The 23,368-nt window shown below is 47.2% G+C and overlaps 2 protein-coding genes across 4 annotated transcripts in view; one reads left to right on the forward strand and one right to left on the reverse strand.

Moving 5' to 3' along the window:
* LOC139560071 (neurabin-1-like) lies at positions 1-15,546 on the forward strand. Of its 2 annotated transcripts, none has more exons than XM_071376562.1 (19): positions 1-233; positions 576-2,734; positions 5,857-5,989; positions 6,145-6,265; positions 6,370-6,474; positions 6,584-6,680; positions 9,631-9,774; positions 9,985-10,038; positions 10,529-10,629; positions 10,766-10,894; positions 11,014-11,110; positions 11,191-11,263; positions 11,356-11,492; positions 11,642-11,892; positions 13,040-13,114; positions 13,253-13,454; positions 13,715-13,825; positions 14,088-14,276; positions 14,526-15,546. In XM_071376562.1, the coding sequence occupies exons 2-19, from the start codon at positions 719-721 to the stop codon at positions 14,748-14,750; spliced, it is 4,260 nt and encodes a 1,419-aa protein (XP_071232663.1). In that variant the 5' UTR covers positions 1-233; positions 576-718; the 3' UTR covers positions 14,751-15,546. The 2 variants fall into 2 exon arrangements, with proteins under 2 accessions (XP_071232663.1, XP_071232664.1); XM_071376563.1 differs by having other exon boundaries at positions 13,043-13,114.
* LOC139560074 (integrin alpha-6-like) overlaps positions 15,191-23,368 on the reverse strand; it is a 19,489-nt gene continuing 11,311 nt past the window's right edge. Inside the window, exons 5-25 of one of the 2 annotated variants that reach the window (XM_071376565.1) lie at positions 22,763-22,894; positions 21,949-22,162; positions 21,519-21,712; positions 21,197-21,419; positions 20,974-21,063; positions 20,824-20,885; positions 20,523-20,692; positions 20,166-20,303; positions 19,897-20,012; positions 19,651-19,810; positions 19,462-19,545; positions 19,304-19,383; positions 19,136-19,213; positions 18,886-18,988; positions 18,575-18,751; positions 18,337-18,438; positions 18,131-18,241; positions 17,629-17,727; positions 17,415-17,540; positions 17,100-17,198; positions 15,191-16,356 (exon numbers count right to left, since the gene is read on the reverse strand). In XM_071376565.1, the coding sequence (XP_071232666.1) occupies positions 17,124-17,198; positions 17,415-17,540; positions 17,629-17,727; positions 18,131-18,241; positions 18,337-18,438; positions 18,575-18,751; positions 18,886-18,988; positions 19,136-19,213; positions 19,304-19,383; positions 19,462-19,545; positions 19,651-19,810; positions 19,897-20,012; positions 20,166-20,303; positions 20,523-20,692; positions 20,824-20,885; positions 20,974-21,063; positions 21,197-21,419; positions 21,519-21,712; positions 21,949-22,162; positions 22,763-22,894 (2,534 nt within the window). In that variant the 3' untranslated portion in view covers positions 15,191-16,356; positions 17,100-17,123. The remainder of the gene's footprint in view (positions 16,357-17,099; positions 17,199-17,414; positions 17,541-17,628; positions 17,728-18,130; positions 18,242-18,336; positions 18,439-18,574; positions 18,752-18,885; positions 18,989-19,135; positions 19,214-19,303; positions 19,384-19,461; positions 19,546-19,650; positions 19,811-19,896; positions 20,013-20,165; positions 20,304-20,522; positions 20,693-20,823; positions 20,886-20,973; positions 21,064-21,196; positions 21,420-21,518; positions 21,713-21,948; positions 22,163-22,762; positions 22,895-23,368) is intronic. The other variant, XM_071376564.1, reaches the window with a different exon arrangement.

Raw genomic sequence — 23,368 nt, forward strand, 5'->3', positions numbered from 1 at the left:
GGCAGCGCGCCAGGTGGTAAGTGAAGGGCGCGCGCGTTGTCGGCGCAAGGTGTGGGGATTTGCAAAGTTTGGCATTTCTACAATGAACCGTGGACAATTCAATCAGAGTTTGTAAATCCGTGGACGCAGGGATAATACTGGTTCATATAAATGCTGTTCAACTTGAATAGCGATATGAATCAAATTGACCTGCTTTTGAATGCGTTGTAGTTGTATTTCAGCTTTGCAAACAGGTAAGAACCAATAGAACTATATTATTTTCGGGTTATAAGATTGAAGTTAACAAACAGCACCCTACTGTAGGCTAATTGTCGTTTTATTACTTTGTTTTGTTTTGATTGTTAGTTAGTAAGTAGTTAACCTCTTCCCCAGGCTAATTGCGCATGGGCAGAAGTGTCTGGTGAACAATATTATTAGTAGGTAGGCCTAGTTGGAAGTAGACTATGAAAAACAAACATTAAATTATAATTTGATGTGAAATACAGATTTTTTCCCCTGCACTTTTAGGCCAAAAGCACCACTGCCATTCCATGATTGTAATTTCCTCTGTTAAGTGACTCATGTCTCTCTCCTAGTGTGTTTTTCTGTAGACAGTGGACGGAGTCCTAAAGCTTGTTTGGAAACAGAGCGGTACCTTCTAACCCTATCTAATAAGGGAGACATGCAAACTTGACTCCTTCATTGAGCTTCATACCTCTCCACCAGCCTCCAGGCCCAGATGATGCGGACAAACAATAAAGGCCGGAGCGCCTCCCCCCACAGGAACGCCTACAAGTCTGACTTCCACTCCATCAACTACTCCTTGGACACTGTGGCCAGGCCTAGACCTACTTCCCTGGGCCTCTCTATCCCTTCACCTGGCCCCATGGCAGTCCCTCACACCAGGACCAGCAGTGCCAGTGGCCCTGGTGAGTGTTCTAGGGGTAGGACCCTCAGTCCTAGAGGGACCAAGATCAGAGACAACATCTTCCTCCAGATGGACAGCCAACAGCACCTCCTCCACCCCTTGTCTCAGGCCCTACCCAAATGCCCTCTCAGCTACAGCTCTGTCCGGAGCAGTGTGACCAGCATGTCCAGTGTAGAATCATCTATGCTAGATAAACCGTCCAAGGCTGAGGAGATAGAGATAGACAGAGCGGCTCTAGCTCAAAAGTTCTCTGTGACCCGGAAGCTGTTTGAGACGGTCAGCGGGGGTGAAAGTTTAAAGGTCAGCCCTGGCAGAGATAGCAGGTGGTCTGTGGATGGGAGGGGGGAGGACGGGGGCATGGGGAGAGCAAGGAGCAGGTCAGAAAGAGAGGAGCTGACATCCACGTCAGAAAGCGAAGGAGAGGGGGAGAGGAGGAAAGAGAGGGAGGACAGAAAACCCATCAACGTACACACACACATTTCTCTATCCGACGTAGAACTCCACACTTCATCACTGGACACCAGCTTGTCTACACACATTCACCCAGTTAATGGTCACTCCAGTGAGTCTTTTTCCCCTGATGGCCCAAGTCCTACGGCTGACCCCTCAGACAGCAGCAGTGTGTGTGGTGGAATTGTGTTAGATGGGAGTGTGTGTGAGGACGCTGTGTGCTCCCATGTATTCAACCCACCTAGCCCAGCACCCAGCACCCCCCACTCTCAGCCTCCATCCCATTCTTATGACTCCCCTAGTCCTCTCACCCCAGTCTCCCCCTGTTCTGACCAGACTGACTTCTATGGCCCTAGTAGTCCTAATGCTGACAACAGGACTTTGTCTGAGGGGAATGACCCTAATGATCTTTACATGACCCTTGGTGACCCTTTGACCCCCACAGAGGGGTCAGGGGCTAGGACTGTGAGGGCGGAGCTAGTGGAGGTGAAGAACGAGTCGTCTGAGAGCGAAGGGAACGAGGGGGAGGAGGATGAGGACACCTTAAAGAAAGAAGAGGAGACCATGAAGAAAGAGGAGGAAAGCAAGAGGGAGGAGAGCAATGTGAATAACCTGGTGGATAACGTGTTTAACCTGGTAGATGATGTGTTTGAAGAATCCAGAGTGGAACCTAGAATGGTAGAACAGAGAATGGTTGAACCTACAGTGCAACCTAAAATGGTGGAACAGGGAACAGTAGAACCCAGAATGGTTGAACCCTCGTTAAGAGAGTGTGTGGAGGGATTCCCTGACAGTTCTGAGGTGAGAGAGAAGGAATCGGGGAGAGACATGTACCAGCAGGAGACAGAATGGAGGGAGGGGCAACTGGCGGGAGAAAGCAGACAGTTTAGAGAAGAGGGGACGACAGGAAAGAGTGAGATGGATAACGAGAAGGTAGGGACGGAAGAAAGAGATGAGGCAGGAGAGCAGGAGAACGTTGAGGCTAGAGGAAGCATGTGTAATGAGAGCAGAGAGGAGGAAGGGAACGAGGAGGCCGGATTAGAGGTAAGAGAGGATAGAGGGATAGACGTCAGGGTAAAGGAGGAAGTGCGAGAGGAAGAAGAGAGGAAGTGCAGATGGAGAGTGGGGGTGAAGGATGAGGACGAAGGGAGAGGGTGCGCCGAGAGAGGAGAGGAGAAGAATGGATCTGCCATCATCCTTGGGATTGAGAACGAGGCCTTCGCGAAAGATGGGGAATGGGACTCCACAAGATGTCTGACCCCAGATCCAGAGGAGCAGCTCTCTACCGAATATGAAGAGATTCCCGGTCTTCCTCATGAGGATAATGAGGATTCTGCTAAGACAAGGAAGGTCAAATTCTCTACAGCACCAATCAAGGTAACCCCCCCCCCCCACCCCACCCACGCCACACCCAATCGCATTGTTAGAAGAACACACAAAAACTCACTCACCCAATTGGGTTTGATAAAGAGGTACCCGATTTTGATTCGGAGAGTAAGTATGGCTCAATCCCTTAGTTGTGGTAAAATGAAAAGCATGGGTAGAATCGCTGAAGAGTGAAGGGTTTATGAATAGATGGAGAATAATTTGAACCCTACAGTCATATTTATAACCCATCAGGTTGAGGAGACACAGGCAAGAATTCATGCTCCGTCATGTATTCAGTTCAGAACAGCTGTGATGTAAGAGCAAGTCGACGTTTATTGGTTGTGTACACAGATTTGCAGATGTTATCACAGGGGCAGCTAAATGCTTGTGTTTCTCCCTCCAACAGTGCAGTAATAATACCTACTGTAGCAATACAAAACATTACACACATAATCTAAAAAGAAAGAAATTAAGAAATGCAGTGCATTCGGGAAGAATTCAGATCTCTCGACTTTTCCCACATTTTATTACGTTACAGCTTTATTCTAAAGTTGATTAAATAGTTGTTTCCCTCATTTATCTACACACAATACCCCCATTAAAAACAGGTTTTCAGAATTTTGCAACTTTACTTTTGCAACTTTTTTGCAACTTTTACTCAGTACTTTGTTGAAGCACCTTTGGCAGCAATTACAGCCCCGAGTCTTCTTAAGTATGACGCTACAAGCTTGGCACACCTGTATTTGGGAAGTTTCTCCCATTCCTCTCTGCAGATCCTCCCAAGCTCTGTCAGGTTGTATGGGGAACATTGCTGCACATTTCAGGTCTCTCCAGAGATGTTAGATTGGGTTCAAGTTCGGGCTCTGGCTGGGCCACTCAAGGACATTCAGAGACTTGTCTCAAAGCCAATCCTGCATTGTCATGGCTGTGTGCTTAAGATCAAAGTCCTGTTCGAAGGTGAACCTTCGCCCCCCAGTCTGAGGTCCTGAGCGCTATGGAGCAGGTTTTCATCAAGGATCTCTCTGTACTTTGCTCCGTTCATCTTTGCATCGATCCTGACTAGTCTCCCAGTCCTTGGGGACCTTGAATGCTGAAGAAATGTTTTGGTACCCTTCCCCAGATTTGTGCCTCGACACAATCTTGTCTCGGAGCTCTACGGACAGTTCCTTTGATCTCATGGCTTGGTTTTTGCTCTGCCATGCATTGTCAACTGTGGGACCTTTTATATAGACAGGTGTTTGCCTATCCAAATCATGTCCAATCAATTGAGTTGTAGAAACATGATCAATGGAAACAGGATGCACCTGAGATCAATTTAGAGTGTCATGGTTTGAATACTTATGCAAATAAGGTATTTCTGTTTTTTATTAATACATTTGCAAAAAAATTAACCCCAAAAACTTTTTGCTTTGTCATTATGGGGTATTGTGTGTAGATTGATTAGGGGGGAAATGATTTAATTTTAGGATGAGGCTGTAACGTAACAAAATGTGGAAAAAGTCAAGGGGAAAACAGGTTTTCAGAAATGTTTGCAAATGTATAAAAAATTATTGAAAAACCAAGCCATGAGGTCGAAGGGACTGTCCGTAGAGCTCCGAGACAGGATTGTGTCAAGGCTAAGATCTGGGGAAGGGTACCAAAAAATGTCTGCAGAGTTGAAGGTCCCCAAGAACACAGTGAATCTTCATAAATGGAAGATGTTTGGAACCACCAAGAGCTGGCCGCCAGGCCAAACTGAGCAATCGATGGAGAAGGGCCTTGGTGAGGGAGATGACCAAGAACCCAATGGTCCCTCTGACAGAGCTCCAGAATTCCTCTGTGGAGATGGATCTCTGCAGCACTCCACCAATCAGGCCTTTATAGTAGTTGCCAAATGGAAGCCACTCCTCAGTAAAAGGCACATGAAATCCCGCTTGGAGTTTGCCTAAAGGTACCTAAAGAATTCAGACCATGAGAAACAAGATTCTCTTGTCTGATTTCAACCATTCTCTGTTCTACCAACTCTTTGGCCTGAATCCTGAGCGCTCAGGACCTCAGACTGTGGCGAAGGTTCACCTTCCAACAGGACAACGACCCTAAGCACACAGCCAAGACAACGTAGGAGTGGCTTGGGACAAGTCTCTGAATGTCCTTGAGTGACCCAGTCAGAGCCCGGACTTGACCACTATCGAACATCTCTGGAAAGACCTGAAAATAGCTGTGCAGTGACGCTCTCCATCCAACCTGACAAAGTTGAGAGGATCTGCAGAGAAGAATGGGAGAAACTCCCCAAATACAGGTGTGAAAAGCTTGTCGCAAGAGAGTGCAAAGGGTGCATACTTTGAAGAATCATTTTTTTATATATATATTAAACTTTTTTTGGTTACTACATGATTCCATATGTGTTATATCATAGTGTTGATGTCTTCACTATTATTCTACAATGTAGAAAATAGTAAAAATAAAGAAAAACCCTTTAATGAGTAGGTGTGTCCAAACTTTTGACTGGTACTGTATATAAAAATGGTGTTTATGAATAGAAAAGGTGTGTACAGCAGTAGTTGTATAGGATGAGCCATGATTCGAATACAGTATAGAACATCCAACTACCCTACTGTATGTGACTCCACATTAGTATTTTCAGTGTGAGGGATTCCAGTCAGGATCTAAAATCTCCCAGACATCTCAGGCCCTGTAGCTGCCAAGTCTTCTGAGAGCCTTACTGAGTATGCCACTGTTGGCACACATTTCACCAGGTCAGTGCGTATTTAGGATTTAATTACTGGCAAATGAAGTCCCATAACTGTTTTGAGGACCATTTTGTCTAAGACATTCCCTGCCTCTGAGATTGAACTGCAGTACATGGATTTGCAATGACTCAGCATTGTGTGTGTGTGTGTGTAAAGCTTAGCGTGTTAAGACTAAGCGTCTGCTACAGCTTGTGTTTCCATCTCACACCCCAGTCATATTGGAGGATCTGACAACATAAACACTATGGTGTGGCATCAATAGGTCCAGCTGGCAGAGAGCGGGTAGACAATCTGGGGGACCCAGAAAACCAAAGACTGGCATACACACACACACACACACACACACACACACACACACACTAAACTTGACTATGAAAGATATGTGTGTGTGTGTACTCTCAGATGTTCCTTACCTACTCTAATGCGGACTATGACAGGCGTAACGATGACATTGACCCTGTGTCTGCCTCTGCTGAATATGAACTGGAGAAGAGAGTGGACAAGATGGACCTCTTCCCTGTCCAGATAGAGAAAGGTTGGTCCCCTCTCTCCTCGGCTATCTCTCTCTCCCTCTATCCTTTACCTCTTCCATTCCTTTTTATATTCCTCTCTCCTCGCTCACACCCTTTATCAGCCCATCTCTCTCTCTCTCTCTCCTTTTGTTTTTACACCTACTCTTTTTGTCTATAGGAGATGAGGGTTTGGGTATCAGTATAATAGGGATGGGGGTAGGGGCTGACCAGGGTCTGGAGAAGCTGGGCATCTTCGTTAAGACCGTCACAGAGAACGGAGCTACACAACAGGATGGACGGTGAGAATCTGATCTAAGGTTAACGATGCCTTTCTAATGGTAAGATGCGAGTGTAATACTGTAAGCCGATCCTAGATCTGTGTATATCTCTGTGTGTGTGTCAGTATCCAGGTGAATGACCAGATAGTGGAGGTGGATGGGGTCAGTCTGGTCGGAGTCACACAGCTGTTTGCTGCCACTATGCTGAAGAAAACCATTGGCACTGTCAGGTATATATATACAAATACACACACACACACACATACACATATGCTTTCTATGCCAATTTGTTGTACCACTTTACACAGGCTGAGGATTTGTCATTGTCTCTCACTGCAGGTTTTTGATAGGCCGGGAGAAGCAGGGGGAGGAGAGTGAGGTGGCTCGTCTGATCACTCAGAGTCTGGAGCAGGACAAGAGACCACCTACAGTGGAGGTAGGTGTGAGACTGTATACCATGCCTTCAGAAAGTATCCACACCCCTTTACTTTTCCACATTTTGTTGTTACAAAGTGGGATTCAAATGGATTTAATTGTCGTTTTTTTTGTCAGTGATCTACACAAAACACTAAATACACTATATATACAAAAGTATGTGGACACCCCGTCAAATTAGTGGATTCGGCTATCACAGCCACACCCATTGCTGACAGGTGTATAAAACCGAGCACACAGCCAAGAAATCTCCATAGACAAACATTGGTAGTAGAATGTCCTTACTGAACAGCTTAGTGACTTTCAATGTGGCACCAACATAGGATGCCACCTTTCCAACAAGTCAGTTTGTCAAGTTTCAGGGTTCGGCCAAGGCCCCTAAGTTCCAGTGAAGGGAAATCTTAACGCTACAGCATACATTGACATTCTAGATGATTCTGTGCTTCCAACTTTGTGGCAACAGTTTGGGGAAAGCCCTTTCCTGTTTCAGCATGACAATGCCCCCATGCACAAAGTGAGGTCCATACAGAAATGGTTTGTCAATTGGTGTGGAAGAACTTGACTGGCCTGCACAGAGCCCTGAGCTCAACCCCATTGAGCCAGGCCTAAACGCCCAACATCAGTACCCGACCTCACTAATGCTTTTGTGGAAAGACTTCCCAGAAGAGTGGAGGCTGTTATAACAGCAAAGGGGGGACCAACTCCATATTAATGCCCATGATTTTGGAATGAGATTTTCGACGTGCAAGTGTCCATATTCTTTTGGTCATGTAGTGTACATCTTGATTAGATATGTATCCAACCCCCTATGTCGATACATGTTAGAATCAACTTTGGCAGCGATTACAGCTGTGAATCTTTCTGGGTAAGTCTCTAAGAGCTTTGCACACCTGGGTTGTACAATATTTGCACATTATTCTTAAATTCTTCAAGCTCTGTCAAGTTGGTTATTGATCATTGCTAGACAGAAATGTTCAGCTGTTTTGCTAGACAGACAATTTAAGTCAACATTAACTAGAACACTAGAACATTGGTAAGCAACTCCAGTGTATATTTGGCCTTTTGGTATATTTGGTCTTTTGGGTTATTGTCCTGCTGAAAGGTGAATTTGTCTCCCAGTGTCTGTTGGAAGCAGACTGAACCAAGTTTTCTTTTATGATTTTGTTTATTTTTATCCAACAAAACTCGCTAGTCCTTGCCGATGACAAGCATACCCATAACATGATGCAGTCACCACCATGCTTGAAAATATGACGAGTGGTATTCAGTGTTGTGTTGGATTTGCCCCAAACATAATGCTTTGTGTTTTTTTTCTTTAGTGTCTTATTGAAAACAGGATGCATGTTTTGGAAGAAAAAAATCTGTACAGGCATCCTTCTTTTCACTCTGTCATTTAGCTTAGTATTTTTGAGTAATTTACAATGCTGTTGTTCCATCCTCCATTTTCTCCTATGACAGCCATTAAACTCTGTAACTGTTTTAATGTCACCGTTGGCCTCATGGTGAAATCCCTGAGTGGTTTCCTTCCTCTCTGGCAGCTGAGTTAGGATGGACGCCTGTATCTTTGTAGTGACTGGGTGTATTGATACACCAGTCAAAGTGTAATTCATAACTTCACCATGCTCAAAGGGATATAGGTAAAAAAAAAATATCTACAAATAGGTACCCTTCTTTGAGGCATTGGAAAACCTCGCTGTACTTACATTTACATTTAAGTCATTTAGCAGACGCTCTTATCCAGAGCGACTTACAAATTGGTGCATTCACCTTATGATATCCAGTGGAACAACCACTTTACAATAGTGCATCTAACTTTTTTAAGGGGGGGGGGGGGGGGTTAGAAGGATTACTTTATCCTATCCTAGGTATTCCTTAAAGAGGTGGGGTTTCAGGTGTCTCCGGAAGGTGGTGATTGACTCCGCTGACCTGGCGTCGTGAGGGAGTTTGTCCCACCATTGGGGTGCCAGAGCAGCGAACACTTTGTGGTTGAATGTGTTTGAAATTCACTGCTCGACTAAGGGACCTAACAGATAATTGTGTGGGGTACAGAGATGAGGTAGTCATTAGAAAATTATGTTAAACACTATTATTGCACACAGAGTGAGTCCATGCAACTTATGTGACTTATTAAGCTCATTTTTACTCCTGAACTTATTTAGGCTTGCCATGACAAAGGGATTGATTACATATTGACTCACGACATTTCAGAGTTTCATTTGCAATTACATTTTTTTAAAATTAAACATAATTCCACTTTGACATTATGGGGTATTTTGTGTAGGCCAGTGACACGACATCTCAATTTAATCCATTTAAAATTCAGGCTCGGCCTCCCGGGTGGCGCAGTGGTCTAGAGCACTGCATCGCAGTGCTATGCTGCGCCACCAGAGTCTGGGTTCGCGCCCAGGCTCTGTCGCAGCCGGCCGCGACCGGGAGGTCCGTGGGGCGACGCACAATTGGCTTAGCGTCGTCCGGGTTAGGGAGGGTTTGGCCGGTAGGGATATCCTTGTCTCATCGCGCTCCAGCGACTCCTGTGGCGGGCCGGGCGCAGTGCGCGCTAACCGAGGGGGCGGGTGCACGGTGTTTCCTCCGACACATTGGTGCGGCTGGCTTCCGGGTTGGAGGCGCGCTGTGTTAAGAAGCAGTGCGGCTAGGTTGGGTTGTGCTTCGGAGGACGCATGACTTTCGACCTTCGTCTCTCCCGAGCCCGTACGGGAGTTGTAGCGATGAGACAAGATAGTAATTACTAGCGATTGGATACCACAAAAATTGGGGAGAAAAGGGGATAAAATAAAAAAAAAGAAGAAAAAAATAAATAAATAAAAATAAAATTCAGGCTGTAACACAACAAAATGTGGGAAAAGTCCAGGGGTTTGAACACTTTCTGAAGGCACTGTACATAAGCATTCCTTATTGGTTGTACCTGTGTGTGGGTGTTTTATGCATCTCAGTTGCTAAATGGAGGTGATGATGGTGCTCTGGGGCTGAGCACAGTGGATGAGAGAGAGGAAGATCTCCTTACAGAGGACGAAGAGGAGGAAGAGGAAGACCTAACCAGCCTGGACTCAGCCCAGCTCTGCCTTAAATACAAACAGGTGTGTCAGTCAGATGTGTTGAAGTCCAGTATTTTGTGTGTATGTGCGCGCACTCTGGTGAAAACGTACTCTGTTAACCCCTCAGAAGGCATTACGTTCCTGGTCCCAGAACAGATGCTAGTGTCTAGAGATGTGAGGGGATCGAATAGTGTTATTAAGTTGCATTGTGTTGTGCGAAGTGTTTTCAAGTGTGTACTGGTCTCGCTTCAGCTCCAATTAAAGCTCAGGACCAGATCAGACCAACTCTGCCTAGCCCAGGAGAAGGTAGGTCACACTGACAAGACTGTCCAAACGCATGCTAACACACACACACACACACACACACACACACTCCTCCCTCTCAGAACATACTCATTTAGCTCTCTATGAGACGTCCCTGTCTACAGTCTGAGTTATTAGTACAGACGCCATGTTCCAATAACCTTGAAAATAGACATTCTTCTTGTCCTTCTTCCCTGTGTTTTCACTGATCGGATCTGACATGACAGCATCGGTTAATAAAGCGATCTAATGTAGGCCCCTACTTTTTTACCTGTGCAATTGTTTGGATTTAGTGATGATTTAGGAAAAAGGAAGGCTGCATCTTCAAGGTATTGGAACTGGGCTGAAGTGGATTGTTTTTTCTGGGTGCTTAGTAGAGTGGGTAGGGGATGTGTCTAAGGGGAGTGTCTACTGTCTAGGGATGAGGGCTAGATGAATGGGAGGCTCATGGTATGGGGCTAGGGAACTGGTTACCCACCTGTTTGTCCTCCAGCTGAGGGTTTGTGAGGAGCAGCGGGCCTTGTGGGAGAGTCGTCAGGATGAACTGGAGCAGAGTGTCCAGGGTGGAGAGGAGAAGGCTGACCAACTAGAGAAGTAATCATCAATTACACTGATCTACCAGTCACTCATTTAGTGTGATGGTGATGGAAAATGATGACGGCGGTGATATAAATGCTAATTATGATGAACATGATGATTGTGATGAGGAAGAATGTGATTGTTCTTCTAGGTACTGGCAGGAGGCCCAGGCTCTGTGCAGGATTGTGAACCAGCGATTGGCTGACACTCAGAGCCAATTCGACAGCCTAGAGGTCAAATACAGCAAGGCCAAGAGACTGCTGAGGGAATTCCAACACAGGTGAGCTCTGGGTAATATAGTCAACAGTGAAAATGCCCCTGTGAGCCAATTAGGAACTTTCACTGCCTGTTTAGAAAGTATATTTCTCTGTGTCTGATGGTCCTTCTGTCCCTGTGCAGAGAGAAGGAGAGTGAGAGGAGAGAGGAGGAGCTGCGGCGAGAGATGGAGGAGACCGAGAGGAGGCACAGAGATACTGTGGATAGACTACAGAGACAGGTGATACTGGAGGAGATAATGTAAACTGTTGTGTACATCTACTACCTGAGTGAGAAGTGTTTTTCTTTTCCTCTGTTCAGATAGGTCCCCTGGAGCGAGGGGAGGCGGTCCCTGAGATCGACAACCAATCGCTGGACACCTCATTTACCTCAAGTAAGACACTGCCCCTCAGGTAGCATGTGTCTGTGTGTGCGAGCATGTGTGTATCTTTGTGTATTGAGCCTCTCAGACTGTGTTTTTATCAGGTGCAGACTGGAGCATTGCGGTGCCTGAGACGGGGCGGTTGGACACCAGCGCTCACAGGGCCAGAGCACAGCTCGCCCAGAAAACCAAGAGACACCCTCCCTCACGAGACAAACTCAGAGAGTCCTTCAGGAGACCGGTCAGACATATATATATATATATCACACACACACACACACACACACACACACACACACACACACACACACACACACACACACACACACACACACACACACACACACACACACTCCATTGACACACGGAATGTTCTATCACTCCCTGTAGGGTGAGGAAGACCAGATTCAGGCCTGTGACGGGAAGAGCCAATCTCTGACTGCGAGCACACCCCGAGAGGCGGGACGTTCATTCTCGGCAGGAGGTGACCTTGTCCACTCCAGCACCACCTCTCTGTCTGCCCTCACACCCCAGTCCCATCCCCCATCCTCTCTTCTCACCCCCCAGCCAGGCCAGTCTCCCTCTAAAGAGGACAGCTCCTCTACCATACACAAATCAAAGAGAAGATTCCCTGACTTCAGGTAGGTTGCTCACCAGATCCTTGTGTAGTTGTATGTTTACATGTTTACATACCCTACATTACTCATCTCATATGTATATACTGTACTCGATACCATCTACTGCGTCTTGCCTATGCCGTTCTGTACCATCACTCATTCATATATCTTTATGTACATATTCTTCATCCCTTTACACTTGTGTGTGTATAAGGTAGCTGTTGTGAAATTGTTAGGTTAGATTACTCGTTGGTTATTACTGCATTGTCGGGAACTAGAAGCACAAGCATTTCGCTACACTCGCATTAACATCTGCATGTGACAAATAAAATTTGATTTGGTGTACAGCAAGCTCATTCTCAAACCAACCCCTAACCCCTTTCCCCTAGGCACTTCTGAGCAGATAAGATACTTTTGTATGTATATTCGGCTATTTCAGCCACACCCGTTGCTGACAGGTGTATAAAATCGAGCACACCGCCATGCAATCTCCATAGACAAACATTTGCAGTAGAATAGCTTTACTGAAGACCTCCGTGACTTTCAACGTGGCACCGTCATAGGATGCCACCTTTCCAACAAGTCAGTTTGTCAAATTTCTGCCCTGCCAGAGTTGCCCCAGTCAACTGTAAGTGCTGTTATTGTGAAGTCGAAATGTCTAGGAGCAACAACGGCTCAGCCGCGAAGTGGTAGGCCACACAAGCTCACAGAACAGGACGCCTGTGCACAAAGCAATGTCCATACAGAAATGGTTTGTCGATCTGTGTGAAACAACTTCACTAGCCTGCACAGAGCCCTGACCTCAACCCCATTGAACACCTTTGGGATGAATTGGAACGCTGACTGCGAGCCAGAGAGGTTAGAGGACAGAGTAGTGCCTTTCCTCGCCTAATCGCCCAAAAATCAGTGCCTGACCTCACTAATGCTCTTGTGGCTGAATGGAAGCCAGTCCCCGCAGTAATGTTCCAATATCTAATGGAAATCCTTCCCAGAAGAGTGGAGGCTGTTATAAGCAGCAAAGGAGGGTACCAACTCCATATTAACGCCCATGATTTTGGAATGAGATGTTCGACGAGCAGGTGTCCACATACTTATGGTCATGTAGTGTATGTATGCGAAATGTGGTAATAGTTCCACGTTGTCCTCTGACCTCTGTTCTTCTGCCCTCTAGCAGCCTCCGCAAGTCTCTGAGCAGAGGGAGGAAGGGTGAGAAGGAGAAGAACGAGAGAAGGTCCCTGGACCACAGGTAAAACAAATAGTATACACACTATGGAACTAGCAGAGAAAACGGGGTCCAGTCAATACTATTTACACACACATTACATTTCTTCTTCCAGTGTTTCTGCTGTCCCTCTATTTGACTGTTGTCTTTCTCTGTCCCCAGGGGTTCGTGTGGTGACCTGGTAGATAACTCCAGCAGTGGTGTATCTCCCTCAGGCTCTGTCACTTCCATGCCCTCCTGCCTGTCCTTCTCCTGGTTCGGGGAGCGAGGGCGGGAGAGACTGAAGAAGGAGAGAGAGAAGCTTAGGTCGGTCTCCAGCAGCAGTCTACCCTACATGACCACCGGGGGCAGTAGAGACTGCCAGGTGAGAGGGGAGGTGCGCATTCGCACACCTGGCCTGTCATCTCCGACTACCCTGGACTTCAAATTTCATTTTGGCTCAAAGCACTTGTCCAACTCAATAATGTATGTGGCTTATGATTTTTGCATGCTTATTTCACCTGGGGCCTTTCATTTTGTACTGTACTCGCTCTTGACTGTGTGCGGTTGGTTGTGTGTGCAAGCGTGCACTTTACTGTGTGTGTGTGTGTGTGTGTGTGTCACACATGTCTTTGCTCATTCTAGAGACTGAGTGTCGCAGACGCAGGGAGTACCAGCTCTGCTCTCCTGTCAGGGGTGCTATCAGATCTGTCTCTCTCTGGGCGCTCTCAAACTCTCACCTTCTCCTCCTCAGAGGTGAGTCTCTCCATCTCTCGCATGGTCTCCCTCTATTTCTCACTCCGTCCTCTCTCCCCTTCTCTCTGTCTTATTGCCCTTCTCTCTCTGACCTGATTTCTGCTCTAGTTTTCTACCATTCCCTGATTATTTTCTCCTCGGCTCATATGGCTGGATTGTGGTTTATTTCCCCCCCCCGAACGACCCAGAATGTGATGGAATATTAAGGTGTTAGTTTGACACAAACCCAAAACAGTTCAAAACAATCTGTCTCTCTCTGTAGACTCTGGACGGTGACTCTGTCCTAGTTGGTAACAATAATCAATGGCAAAGCCGACCCCTGGACCAATGGACCAATCAGCAGGTCTGTCTGTGGTTGATTGGCATTAGCATGGACCAATATGCAGCCGAGTTCACAGCCAACGGTGTGGATGGGCTGCAACTCCTCAATCTGGACAACAACAAACTCAAAGTAGGTTTGTTCTACAGGGAGTCGAGGGCTGTCTTAATACTGTTAGACATCATCGTCTCCTCACCTTCTGTCTTCAGTGTTCTGATAAATGAAAGGACTGACTGGGCTTCCCTGATCAGTGACCAGCTAGGAAAGGGGGCTAGTGAAGAGTATTGTGACGCGTCCCTTAGATTAATGATTTCATTCCATTAGGATCAGCCCATAGTTTCACATAAATTAAAGTCTCCCTCCCCCTCTTTCTTTCTCTAGGCTCTGGGGGTGTGCAGTCAGAGTGACCGTGCTGCTCTGAAGAGAAGGCTGAAGGAGATGAGGAAGACTCTGGAGAGAGAGAAGGAGAGAGTGAAGGGAATGGAGAGAGAGGACAAGGAAAGGGAGAAGAGGAGCAAGGAGAGTGAAAGAAAGGAGATGAGGGAGAAGGCGGGAAGGGAGGACAGATGTGGTGGTAAAAAGGTCAGAACAGAGTCACTCTGCTGAAGTCTGCACTCTGACCTCTGACCCCTAAACCCCAAAACGATCTTCAATCACAACTTTTTATCTGAGAAGTCCTACTTCTATTAGGCTCATCTCATGCATTCCAGTCTTCAGACAAGCTGCTTTAGTCTATATTATAGTCTCTCTATCAGCAAAGACGTGTCTTACTGTAAGTCTTCACCGCGACTGGTGAAATATACTTTTTATTTATTTTAAGTGTGTTGTTGCTATGTATAGACGTTTCTATATGCATGTTGTACAGTTGATGACATTAAGCACTATATTGTATTTTAAGCTGTGAATGTTTTACGTGCATTAATAAATCATGTTTCAAACTTAGACTTAACTTCTGACTGTAAAGACCGCATTTTTAAGGTTAGGTTATTTAGGTTACATTTCATTTCCATGATGTAATAAAGTGCACAAAAGAAAAAAGATGGATGTGACTTTGTACAGGATGTAAAAACATTTATTTAGCAAATCATGGCAATTTTTCACACTTTTACTTTACATTGTCAACAGCTGTCACTGGACAAATCCTCCACGTTAAGCATTGAATGGGCCCTGTTTAAATACTTCTACAACAAAACAAAAGCATAATTTCTTCACTTCCTTGAAATGAACACTGATTTAACGTGACCGGTTAGAAGAACCACAATATGTAGTTTCTCCACTCACTCACTCTGCTTCACTGGTCCATCTCAACAATCGAATACTTAAAGTTCACAACGTTCTCTCTGAGCAGTTATGGATGGTGACGTTAGTACATGGATATAAATAATATAGAAAGATTGAATGGGAAAGCTGTTAATTTAGCTCCTGCTTTAACTTGATGAAAAATGGCCCCAGTTAAACATGAGAAATGTGTATAACTGTCCTTACACCCAAATGGTTTTGAGATTATTTGTGATTTGAGGCATCCATCCTTCCATATCTTGGAGAAGAAAAAACTCATTCTGAAAAATGATTTGGCCAGTGGAGTACTTTGTAGGTAACAATCTCCTCATACAATAAATACACATTCTTCAAAATATACAAAACATATAAAACACTCTAGCCTATTCCATAAGTGTACATTTACAAAACAACGTCCAGAGCTTTGAAAGAGACGGCCGGGATTCTTGACCCAGAATGTTAAAGAACACTCAGAATGTTAAAGAACAAATCTTCTCCTTCTGTCCAGTGATCAACATGGATGTCACTATCGAGATAAAATTCAATCGGACAAGGTACTACTTAATTGATCCCCAAAAAGGGACAATTTGATGAAGTGTTATTTCACCGTATCTAACCTGCTGTTGTACTGTATCGTCGCCGTCTGTCCTTAAAGTACACAAATAAAGCTTTTCTACAATCCTTTTTTTTATTTTAGTCATTTTTTGGTGTCCACACTGTGGTGCGGGGCCTTGGAATAAGTCAGATCAATGTCTGTGGGAACAGGAGCTCCAGCGTTCCACCATTGTTAAGAGTAACTCTCGTTCTCACTCCAGCTCGTTATCCAGGCTTTCTTTTCCAGGCTTCCCAGTTGGTCTTTCTCCTCCTTCTGTATCCGCACCGCATTATAACTGGGAACGCTGTCGTCGTACTTGGAGCGTCTGAAAAACCCACACTGTCGGCGGCAACAAACAAACAAACAAAAAAACAGCACATAGAAAATCAGTAACTAGCAGTTTTGAGCCTCTCGACAACATGAAAGGGATAGTTCACCCTCACATCAAACTATGAAAAGTCTAAACAATGTTTGATTTTGGGGTGTACTATCCCTTTAAGGGCAGAGATGTGAGTGAGGCTCTTGAACAGTAGGAGGCGATACAGAGCCATCGGTGGTCCTACATGCAGAAAGCTGTAATGTAGCAACGCCCCTATAAACCAGGCTGAGAGAGAACCACTTCAGAGCCATCAGACAGGAAGTGCTTGAAGTTCCAATGGCGACCACAGAAGCAGAAACCAGAGACAGAGAGAGATGAAGACCGCAAGAACCAACCCAGAAGGTCTTTGGAGCGATAGGAGAACAGTTCATATACATGGCATAATGATTTTTCAACCAAAGTAAGCATTCATCCCACATGGCCATGCATGTAAACCGTCCGTAACTCAACAACAGCTAGAAAGAAGGACAATTCCAAGCAGAAACTAGAAGTGCTTTTCTACAGCAACCTGTCAGCTGAGCTCTTTAACATCCCATCCGTTCCCTCGTCATAGCCATTGCATTTGATTTCGTAGCTCTGAGCCCCTTTACTGCTTGTTCATTAGCGAAAGCGTTTCCCCCCCTTCAGCGATAGTTAGTCTGCCACTGTGTCCGTCCATCCTCTGTGACCCCGGGCATGTATAGGTGGGTATAGATGCGTTTACCCCAGAGACAGCGTCTCTCCCTCTTTACGCGTCAGAAGACGTCAATCTCTCTTTGTCAGAGGGGGGCACATCCTCTTTCTTTTTCCCGAAGAAACCACACTGAAGAGAAGCAATTGCATTAGTGTGTGTGTGTGTGTGTGTGTGTGTGTGTGTGTGTGTGTGTGTGTGTGTGTGTGTGTGTGTGTGTGTGTGTGTGTGTGTGTGTGTGTGTGTGTGTGTGTGTGTGTGTGTGTGTGTGTGTGTGTGTGTGTGTGTGTGTATTCATACTGTATATACTGTGAACAGTGACATTTATCCGTGCTCTTCTAGTCTTACCTTCCACAGCAGGAAGACCAGCAGGCCGAGCAGCAGCAGCCCTAACAAGATGGCTACCAGGATGATCCACCATGGGAGTCCTCCGTACTGAGCCGCACGACGCTCTGGGAACACCGTCACTCTCACCTGAGAAAAGACAACGTCAACGGAAAGGCAAAAGACAGGGGAAATGTGGGGGTTTTTTTGTGTTCGAAATGTGAAACTGGTCAAGTACCTGTGTCTCAGCGTTCCTCAGGACCATGTTTTTAGCAGCGCCGTCCACTCTGAGAGAGGCTTTCACTATCACGTCCAGATAGTTCAGCTTGGAGTACTCCTGTTGGGAAACGCAGAGGGAGGTGAGAGTGGACGGGAACACGAGGTGCAGTCAAATAGCAGAGGGAGGTGAGAGTGGACGGGAACACGAGGTGCAGTCAAATAGCAGAGGGAGGTGAGAGTGGACGGGAACACGAGGTGCAGTCAAATAGCAGAGGGAGGTGAGAGTGGACGGGAACACGAGGTGCAGTCAAATAGCAGAGGGAGGTGAGAGTGGACGGGAACACGAGGTGCAGTCAAATAGCAGAGGGAGGTGAGAGTGGACGGGAACACGAGGTGCAGTCAAATAGCAGAGGGAGGTGAGAGTGGACGGGAACACGAGGTGCAGTCAAATAGCAGAGGGAGGTGAGAGTGGACGGGAACACGAGGTGCAGTCAAATAGCAGAGGGAGGTGCGTGTCGTACCTCCAGGAATGTGCTGTTCCAGAGGCGAGATCTGAGCAGGATGACTGCATTACTGTCCAGGCCCTGAAGGGGGCAGCGAATCTCCACACACTTTGCCCCGTCCTCACACGACTGTAACACACACAAGCCACGTTACAGTAGAGCTCGTATACGACTAATAACACAACATTTAAACGTTGAGCAACTGGGAGAGAAGGCTGTGTTACCAGAGTAGTGTATTTCCTCTTGTCAGTCAGTCGTGCGATGGTTCCCTCCTGAGGTCCGTCTGTCTCCACTATGGCCCGTCTTCTCCTGGTGCTGCTCGGCTCCTAAACAGAGTGTGACACAAGGTCATTCCCTTGGTGAGAACAACAGAGATCATTGTATTGGGACTGTTAGTTTGTTTGCCTTGGGACCGGAAAGGTCCAAGGAGGTTGGAGTTTGATCGTTGCGAAGTTTCCTGACCTCTTTGACGGTGAGTGAGTTGATCTCTCTCTCGGGGGAGCAGGTGACCTGTTCCAGACCTCTGGAGTCGATCTTCACGAGGTACAGGAGCCACTTCCCCTCCACCGTCTCCTTTGGCCAATTGACGATCAGGGCGGCGCTGCCATAAGTCTTCAGGGGCTTCCCCAGGTTAATCACCTGTCAATCAAAAGGCAGTCAGAGGACAGGTGAGTTCAGTTTATAGTGGAATACAAACGCACCTGTTTGATATGAACTTGCCTGCATGATAATGATGTGATTATTCCGGAAAAGAACCAAACGAATAGGCTTACCCTGAACTCGTACTCGATGGGGCTGCCGATGTCTCCTTCGGACTTCATGGCGCTCTCACCTTTGACCTCTCCAGTAAAGTAGACCTGGGAGGGCTTGGCCACTCTGGGAAAACAAGAAAAACAGCGTGAACACAAACATCGTCATGCTCACGCTCCGATGCTGGGAGGTGCGGCAACACATTTGGTTCTCGCGTGTAAAAGCACATGAAAGCGCGTTAAGGTAAGCAGCTGGCAAATCATATCGTTGTACCCTGTGAGGGACAGCAGCAGCTCGATCACCACTTTGGCCTTGGCCTTGACTCTGGCCACGTTTTGCTGCTCACTCGTCCTGAAAGGTCAGAGGTCAAATCAGCACCGTTGGTCAAATGTAGCCGTGCAGTATCTCATCGTAGAGGGAGGCGGGGCAGCGTATACTCACGTCTCCAGCTTCAGGTCTATCTCCAGCTCTGTGGTGTTCAGAGAGATGCCTGCTGTACTCAGGATTATGTAGAACGTCGCCTAAAACACACAGACGGACACGTCAGCGTGCGCACGCGCGTTTATCTGGTGATGGTGATCGGCCTCGGCGTCTCTCACCTCTGAGCCTCGCTTGAAGGGGTTCCCCAGCTCACAGTCTGCCTGAGAGCCGTTCGTATTGGTCACACAGATCACCTGCTTGTCCTGCAATCGACAACAGCCAGTCACAACTCTGTAACCGGTCTGAAGAACGGAAGAGGGGAAGGAGAGAGAGAGGGCGTGTGACAGAAGAGGAGAGGTGTCACTCACCGCGTTGGGTGCAGAGCGGGAGGCAGAGTAGGAGAGCGAGGGGGGGAAGGAGGCAACCAACGCCGCCTCATGGGCATCATCTCCATTCTGATTGGTCACCGTGATCTCCAGGGCGATGTCCTTCTGGTCGCTAAGGGAGACTACTGGCACCCCATCCTCCCTGCAAGGACACCGGCAGATTATGTCAGCGTTGATTCCATTCACCCAGGTGTTGGTTAGTGACACAGGTTTAGGTGTTCCACTCACACAGGTAGTGGATGGAAGACGTCCTTGTTGGGTTCTCTGTAGCAGAAGCGATGCTGGAGCTGTACGTTGCTCTGGCACACATTATCACTGCCACAGCCCTCCTTCAGGAAGCTCACCTACACACACAGGGAACAGCATGCCGATCAGACAGACTCACACTAGACCAGAGGGAACGGGCTTTGGAGCAGGCCACGGTTGTAAAACCCTTGTCACATAGGCCGATCCGAAGCTGGCCAATAGGAGACCGTGTTACGGTTGCTATTGGTCACCTCAGCGCGGGCCGTGATAGGCTCGTTGGAGTCGAGGATGGGCGGGAGTTCTGGGAGCGCTCTTCTTTTCCTTTTGGAGTTCTTTATCTCCACGGTAACGTCGATGGGGATTCCCCTGAGCTTGTCCTTAATGTTCTCCTGTAGGTGACAGACACACAGAGTACAGGTAAGAGATACGTGGTACTGGCTTATATATCACTGGCAAAGGATAGAGGAGACTGACTCTTGTCCATATTTTACCCGCAAGGTTGGTGAAAGACCGTCTTGAGATATCTATCTCTTTCCTCCCCTCTTGCTACCCCTTCCTCTTTCTTACTGTTAGCAGTGTCACGAGTCGTGCGAGTTGGGATCTAGTACCTGTAGCGTGAGCTTGGCGGTGACACACTCCTTCTTGCCCTGTCCACTGAGGATGAGAACACCGGTGGACTGGTAGTCGTTGACGTCGCTGGACCGCGTGGAGAAGGTCACTCTGGGAGGGAGACCCTTCTTCCGACGCTCCGCCTCCGCCTCAAAGGAGTACGCCACCGCTGAGGAGGGGAGAGAGAAAGAGAGAGAGTGAGAGAGAGCAGAGAAAGTGAGGGACAGTTACTATTGCATACTGATCTAAAGGCCTAAAAAGCCCACTGAAGAAATCATAACACAAAAGGTGTTGTCTTACTCAGTCTGGGGTTGTAGGATTTAGGGTTGGCAGTGTAGGAGAAGCAGGCCTCTACCTCCAAGCTGAAAACACATCAAGTCATTTGTATTTGTGAATATGGCTTAAATGGTTTCTCATTGTCCATATTCTGCAGATAAACAGCACACTCACCAGATGCTGTTGCCACAGTTTTTCTTAGTCAGATCGATCTCCTTTGGCGTTGTCTTGACAACCTTCTGGATGCTGATGACCGGCCGAGTCCTGGAGTGACGTCACAGAGTCAAAGGTTTAAAGGTCAAGAAAGTGGCCCCCCAAAAAAGAAGGTATTAACAAATGGAATGTAGAAATGTAGAAACAAAACATTGTGGGGTAGAGGACTGATTGCCATGGTTACCTGTAGACGAACACAGAGTCGGAGAGAGATCCTACGGCCAGGTCAGGGTACGAGTTCCTGTCCAGGTCCATGTTACCAGCTAGAGAATAACCAAACAACTTTGTCTCCGATGGCACCCCTGACAACACCTGTGCAGGTTTGATGTTGATGCCCTGAGCTGAGCCGTGATAGATGAACACCTTCCCTGACCCACTGTCATAATAGGGTGCTCCCACAGCGATGTCTGGCAGAGAGAGAGAGAGAGAGTCAGGATTACACACCGTCTACACACACACACAAAGGCAAAGACAGATTTATCAATACACACACACGCGTCCCTTACCCTGATAGCCATCCAGGTTGAGATCTCCCAGGTTTTCTACGGCCAGTCCAAACATGGAGTCCCGAGGTCCGTCTATCCTGGTGGGCGTGACCTTACTCCAGTCTCCGCCCTTGTTAATGTAGACATAAATGGCTCCGCCTACCTCCCCGTCCTTCTCAAAAAACTGCGGGGCTCCCACCACGATGTCCTCCCACCTAGAGCCAGAGAGACCGAGAGGGAGCAAGAAATGACTCGGGGGAAACAGAGCGAGATCGTCTCAGCACGGAACTAGTCGCCTCAACTCCAAGATCATCCGAGAGGCTCGAGCCAAATGACATCCTCCCACGTGGAGAGAAACTGCTTTTGACGGGAAGGTGGACATGGGAAGGGCAGCGTATAGATTTGCCTCGTTGACGATCGGGAGAAAGAACGAGAGATAAGCGAGACGTACCCGTCGCCGGTCAGATCCACCACAGCGAGGTCGTAGCCGAACGACGAGGCCAGCCCCTCCCCTTCCAGGATGTGCTCTGGTGACAACATGGTGGACGCTTCGGTCTCCTTCTTTAGCAACACCACTGCCCCGCTGTGATTGGCTCTCGGGGCACCGGCAACCACGGTCAGCTGACCCTTCTTAGTGATGGCCTTCCCCGAGTCCAGAGAGAAGCCTGAGAGGAGAGACATATTTAATCAATCAATCAATCAATCAATTAATTCGTCAGTCAGTGTACACCCGACTCATTCCCAGAACATGAATGATCTCATCCATATGCCGAACTCGGGCCAAAGCTAGGTGTTGTACAGATTCACAGTTCTCTCTATCATGTGGACATGTTCAAGCCCAGTTGGTTGGAAGTTGAGGTGATTTATAGATCACCTCGACGTCATTGTAAATAAGAACGTGTTCTCAACTGACTTGCCTAGTTAAAGGTTCAATAAAATATAGATGTATTTTTTAAATCGACATAACACCCAGCTCAGGCTGATCCTCATGACGAGCACGTTTCACCGCCCATGATGATAACTAGTGCACAGAGTCAATCGATTGGTAATGGAGAGCATGATGTCATCGCGCAGGAAGTAATACAAACCTAAGTAGCTATTGGCCCGTTACGTCGGTCTCCATAGCAATCTGAGGAGGAAGTGACTCGTACACAAACTGTTTCAACACTGGAGCTGGACACGGTGGTCGTGAAGAACACACCTGGACACACATAGCGGAGGGCGAGAGAGAGGAATGAGGGACGAAAGCGTTTAGATCTACCTACCCAAGTAACTGTTAGCGGGCACGGGGACCAGGTCTGGGTCTAACCGGTTCTCATCGCCCACCTCATAGGGCCCGTCGTCATAGAAACCCATCTCCAACAGAGTGTTGTTCTTCTGCTCTACTCTCACCACACCTGGAGAGATGGAGGGATGGGGGGGGGGGGTGAGGAAGTGAAGGGGAACATGGAGATGATAAGATGAGGAGAAAAATCTCAACACAAGCAAATAATGAATGGAAAAACATTAACTTAAAAACATGACAAAAACAATACATGAAACATCCTCATGAGCTGAATTGTTTGGGGGGAAAGTTATGAACACGATGACATGACACGATGACATGACACGATGACATTATCATTGTGGTTTTGCTACCACTAGAGGTCACAGCAGTTCATAGATTTGAGCATCAGCTGATGAGAGAGGAAGGGGCCATGTAGACTGTGCTAATCTAGTCTGCCTAACCCTGACCCTGGCCTAACCCTGACCTTATCCCCTAACCTTACACTGACCCCTAACCCCGACCTCTAGCCCCTGAGCCGGACCTCATAGATCTAAAAGGGTGAGATAGGTGTACGCAACATGGTCCATCTACCCCTCTGGTAGGC

The sequence above is a fragment of the Salvelinus alpinus genome, chromosome 30 (assembly GCF_045679555.1).
Source record: "Salvelinus alpinus chromosome 30, SLU_Salpinus.1, whole genome shotgun sequence".
In the NCBI taxonomy this organism is placed as follows: Eukaryota; Metazoa; Chordata; class Actinopteri; order Salmoniformes; family Salmonidae; genus Salvelinus; species Salvelinus alpinus.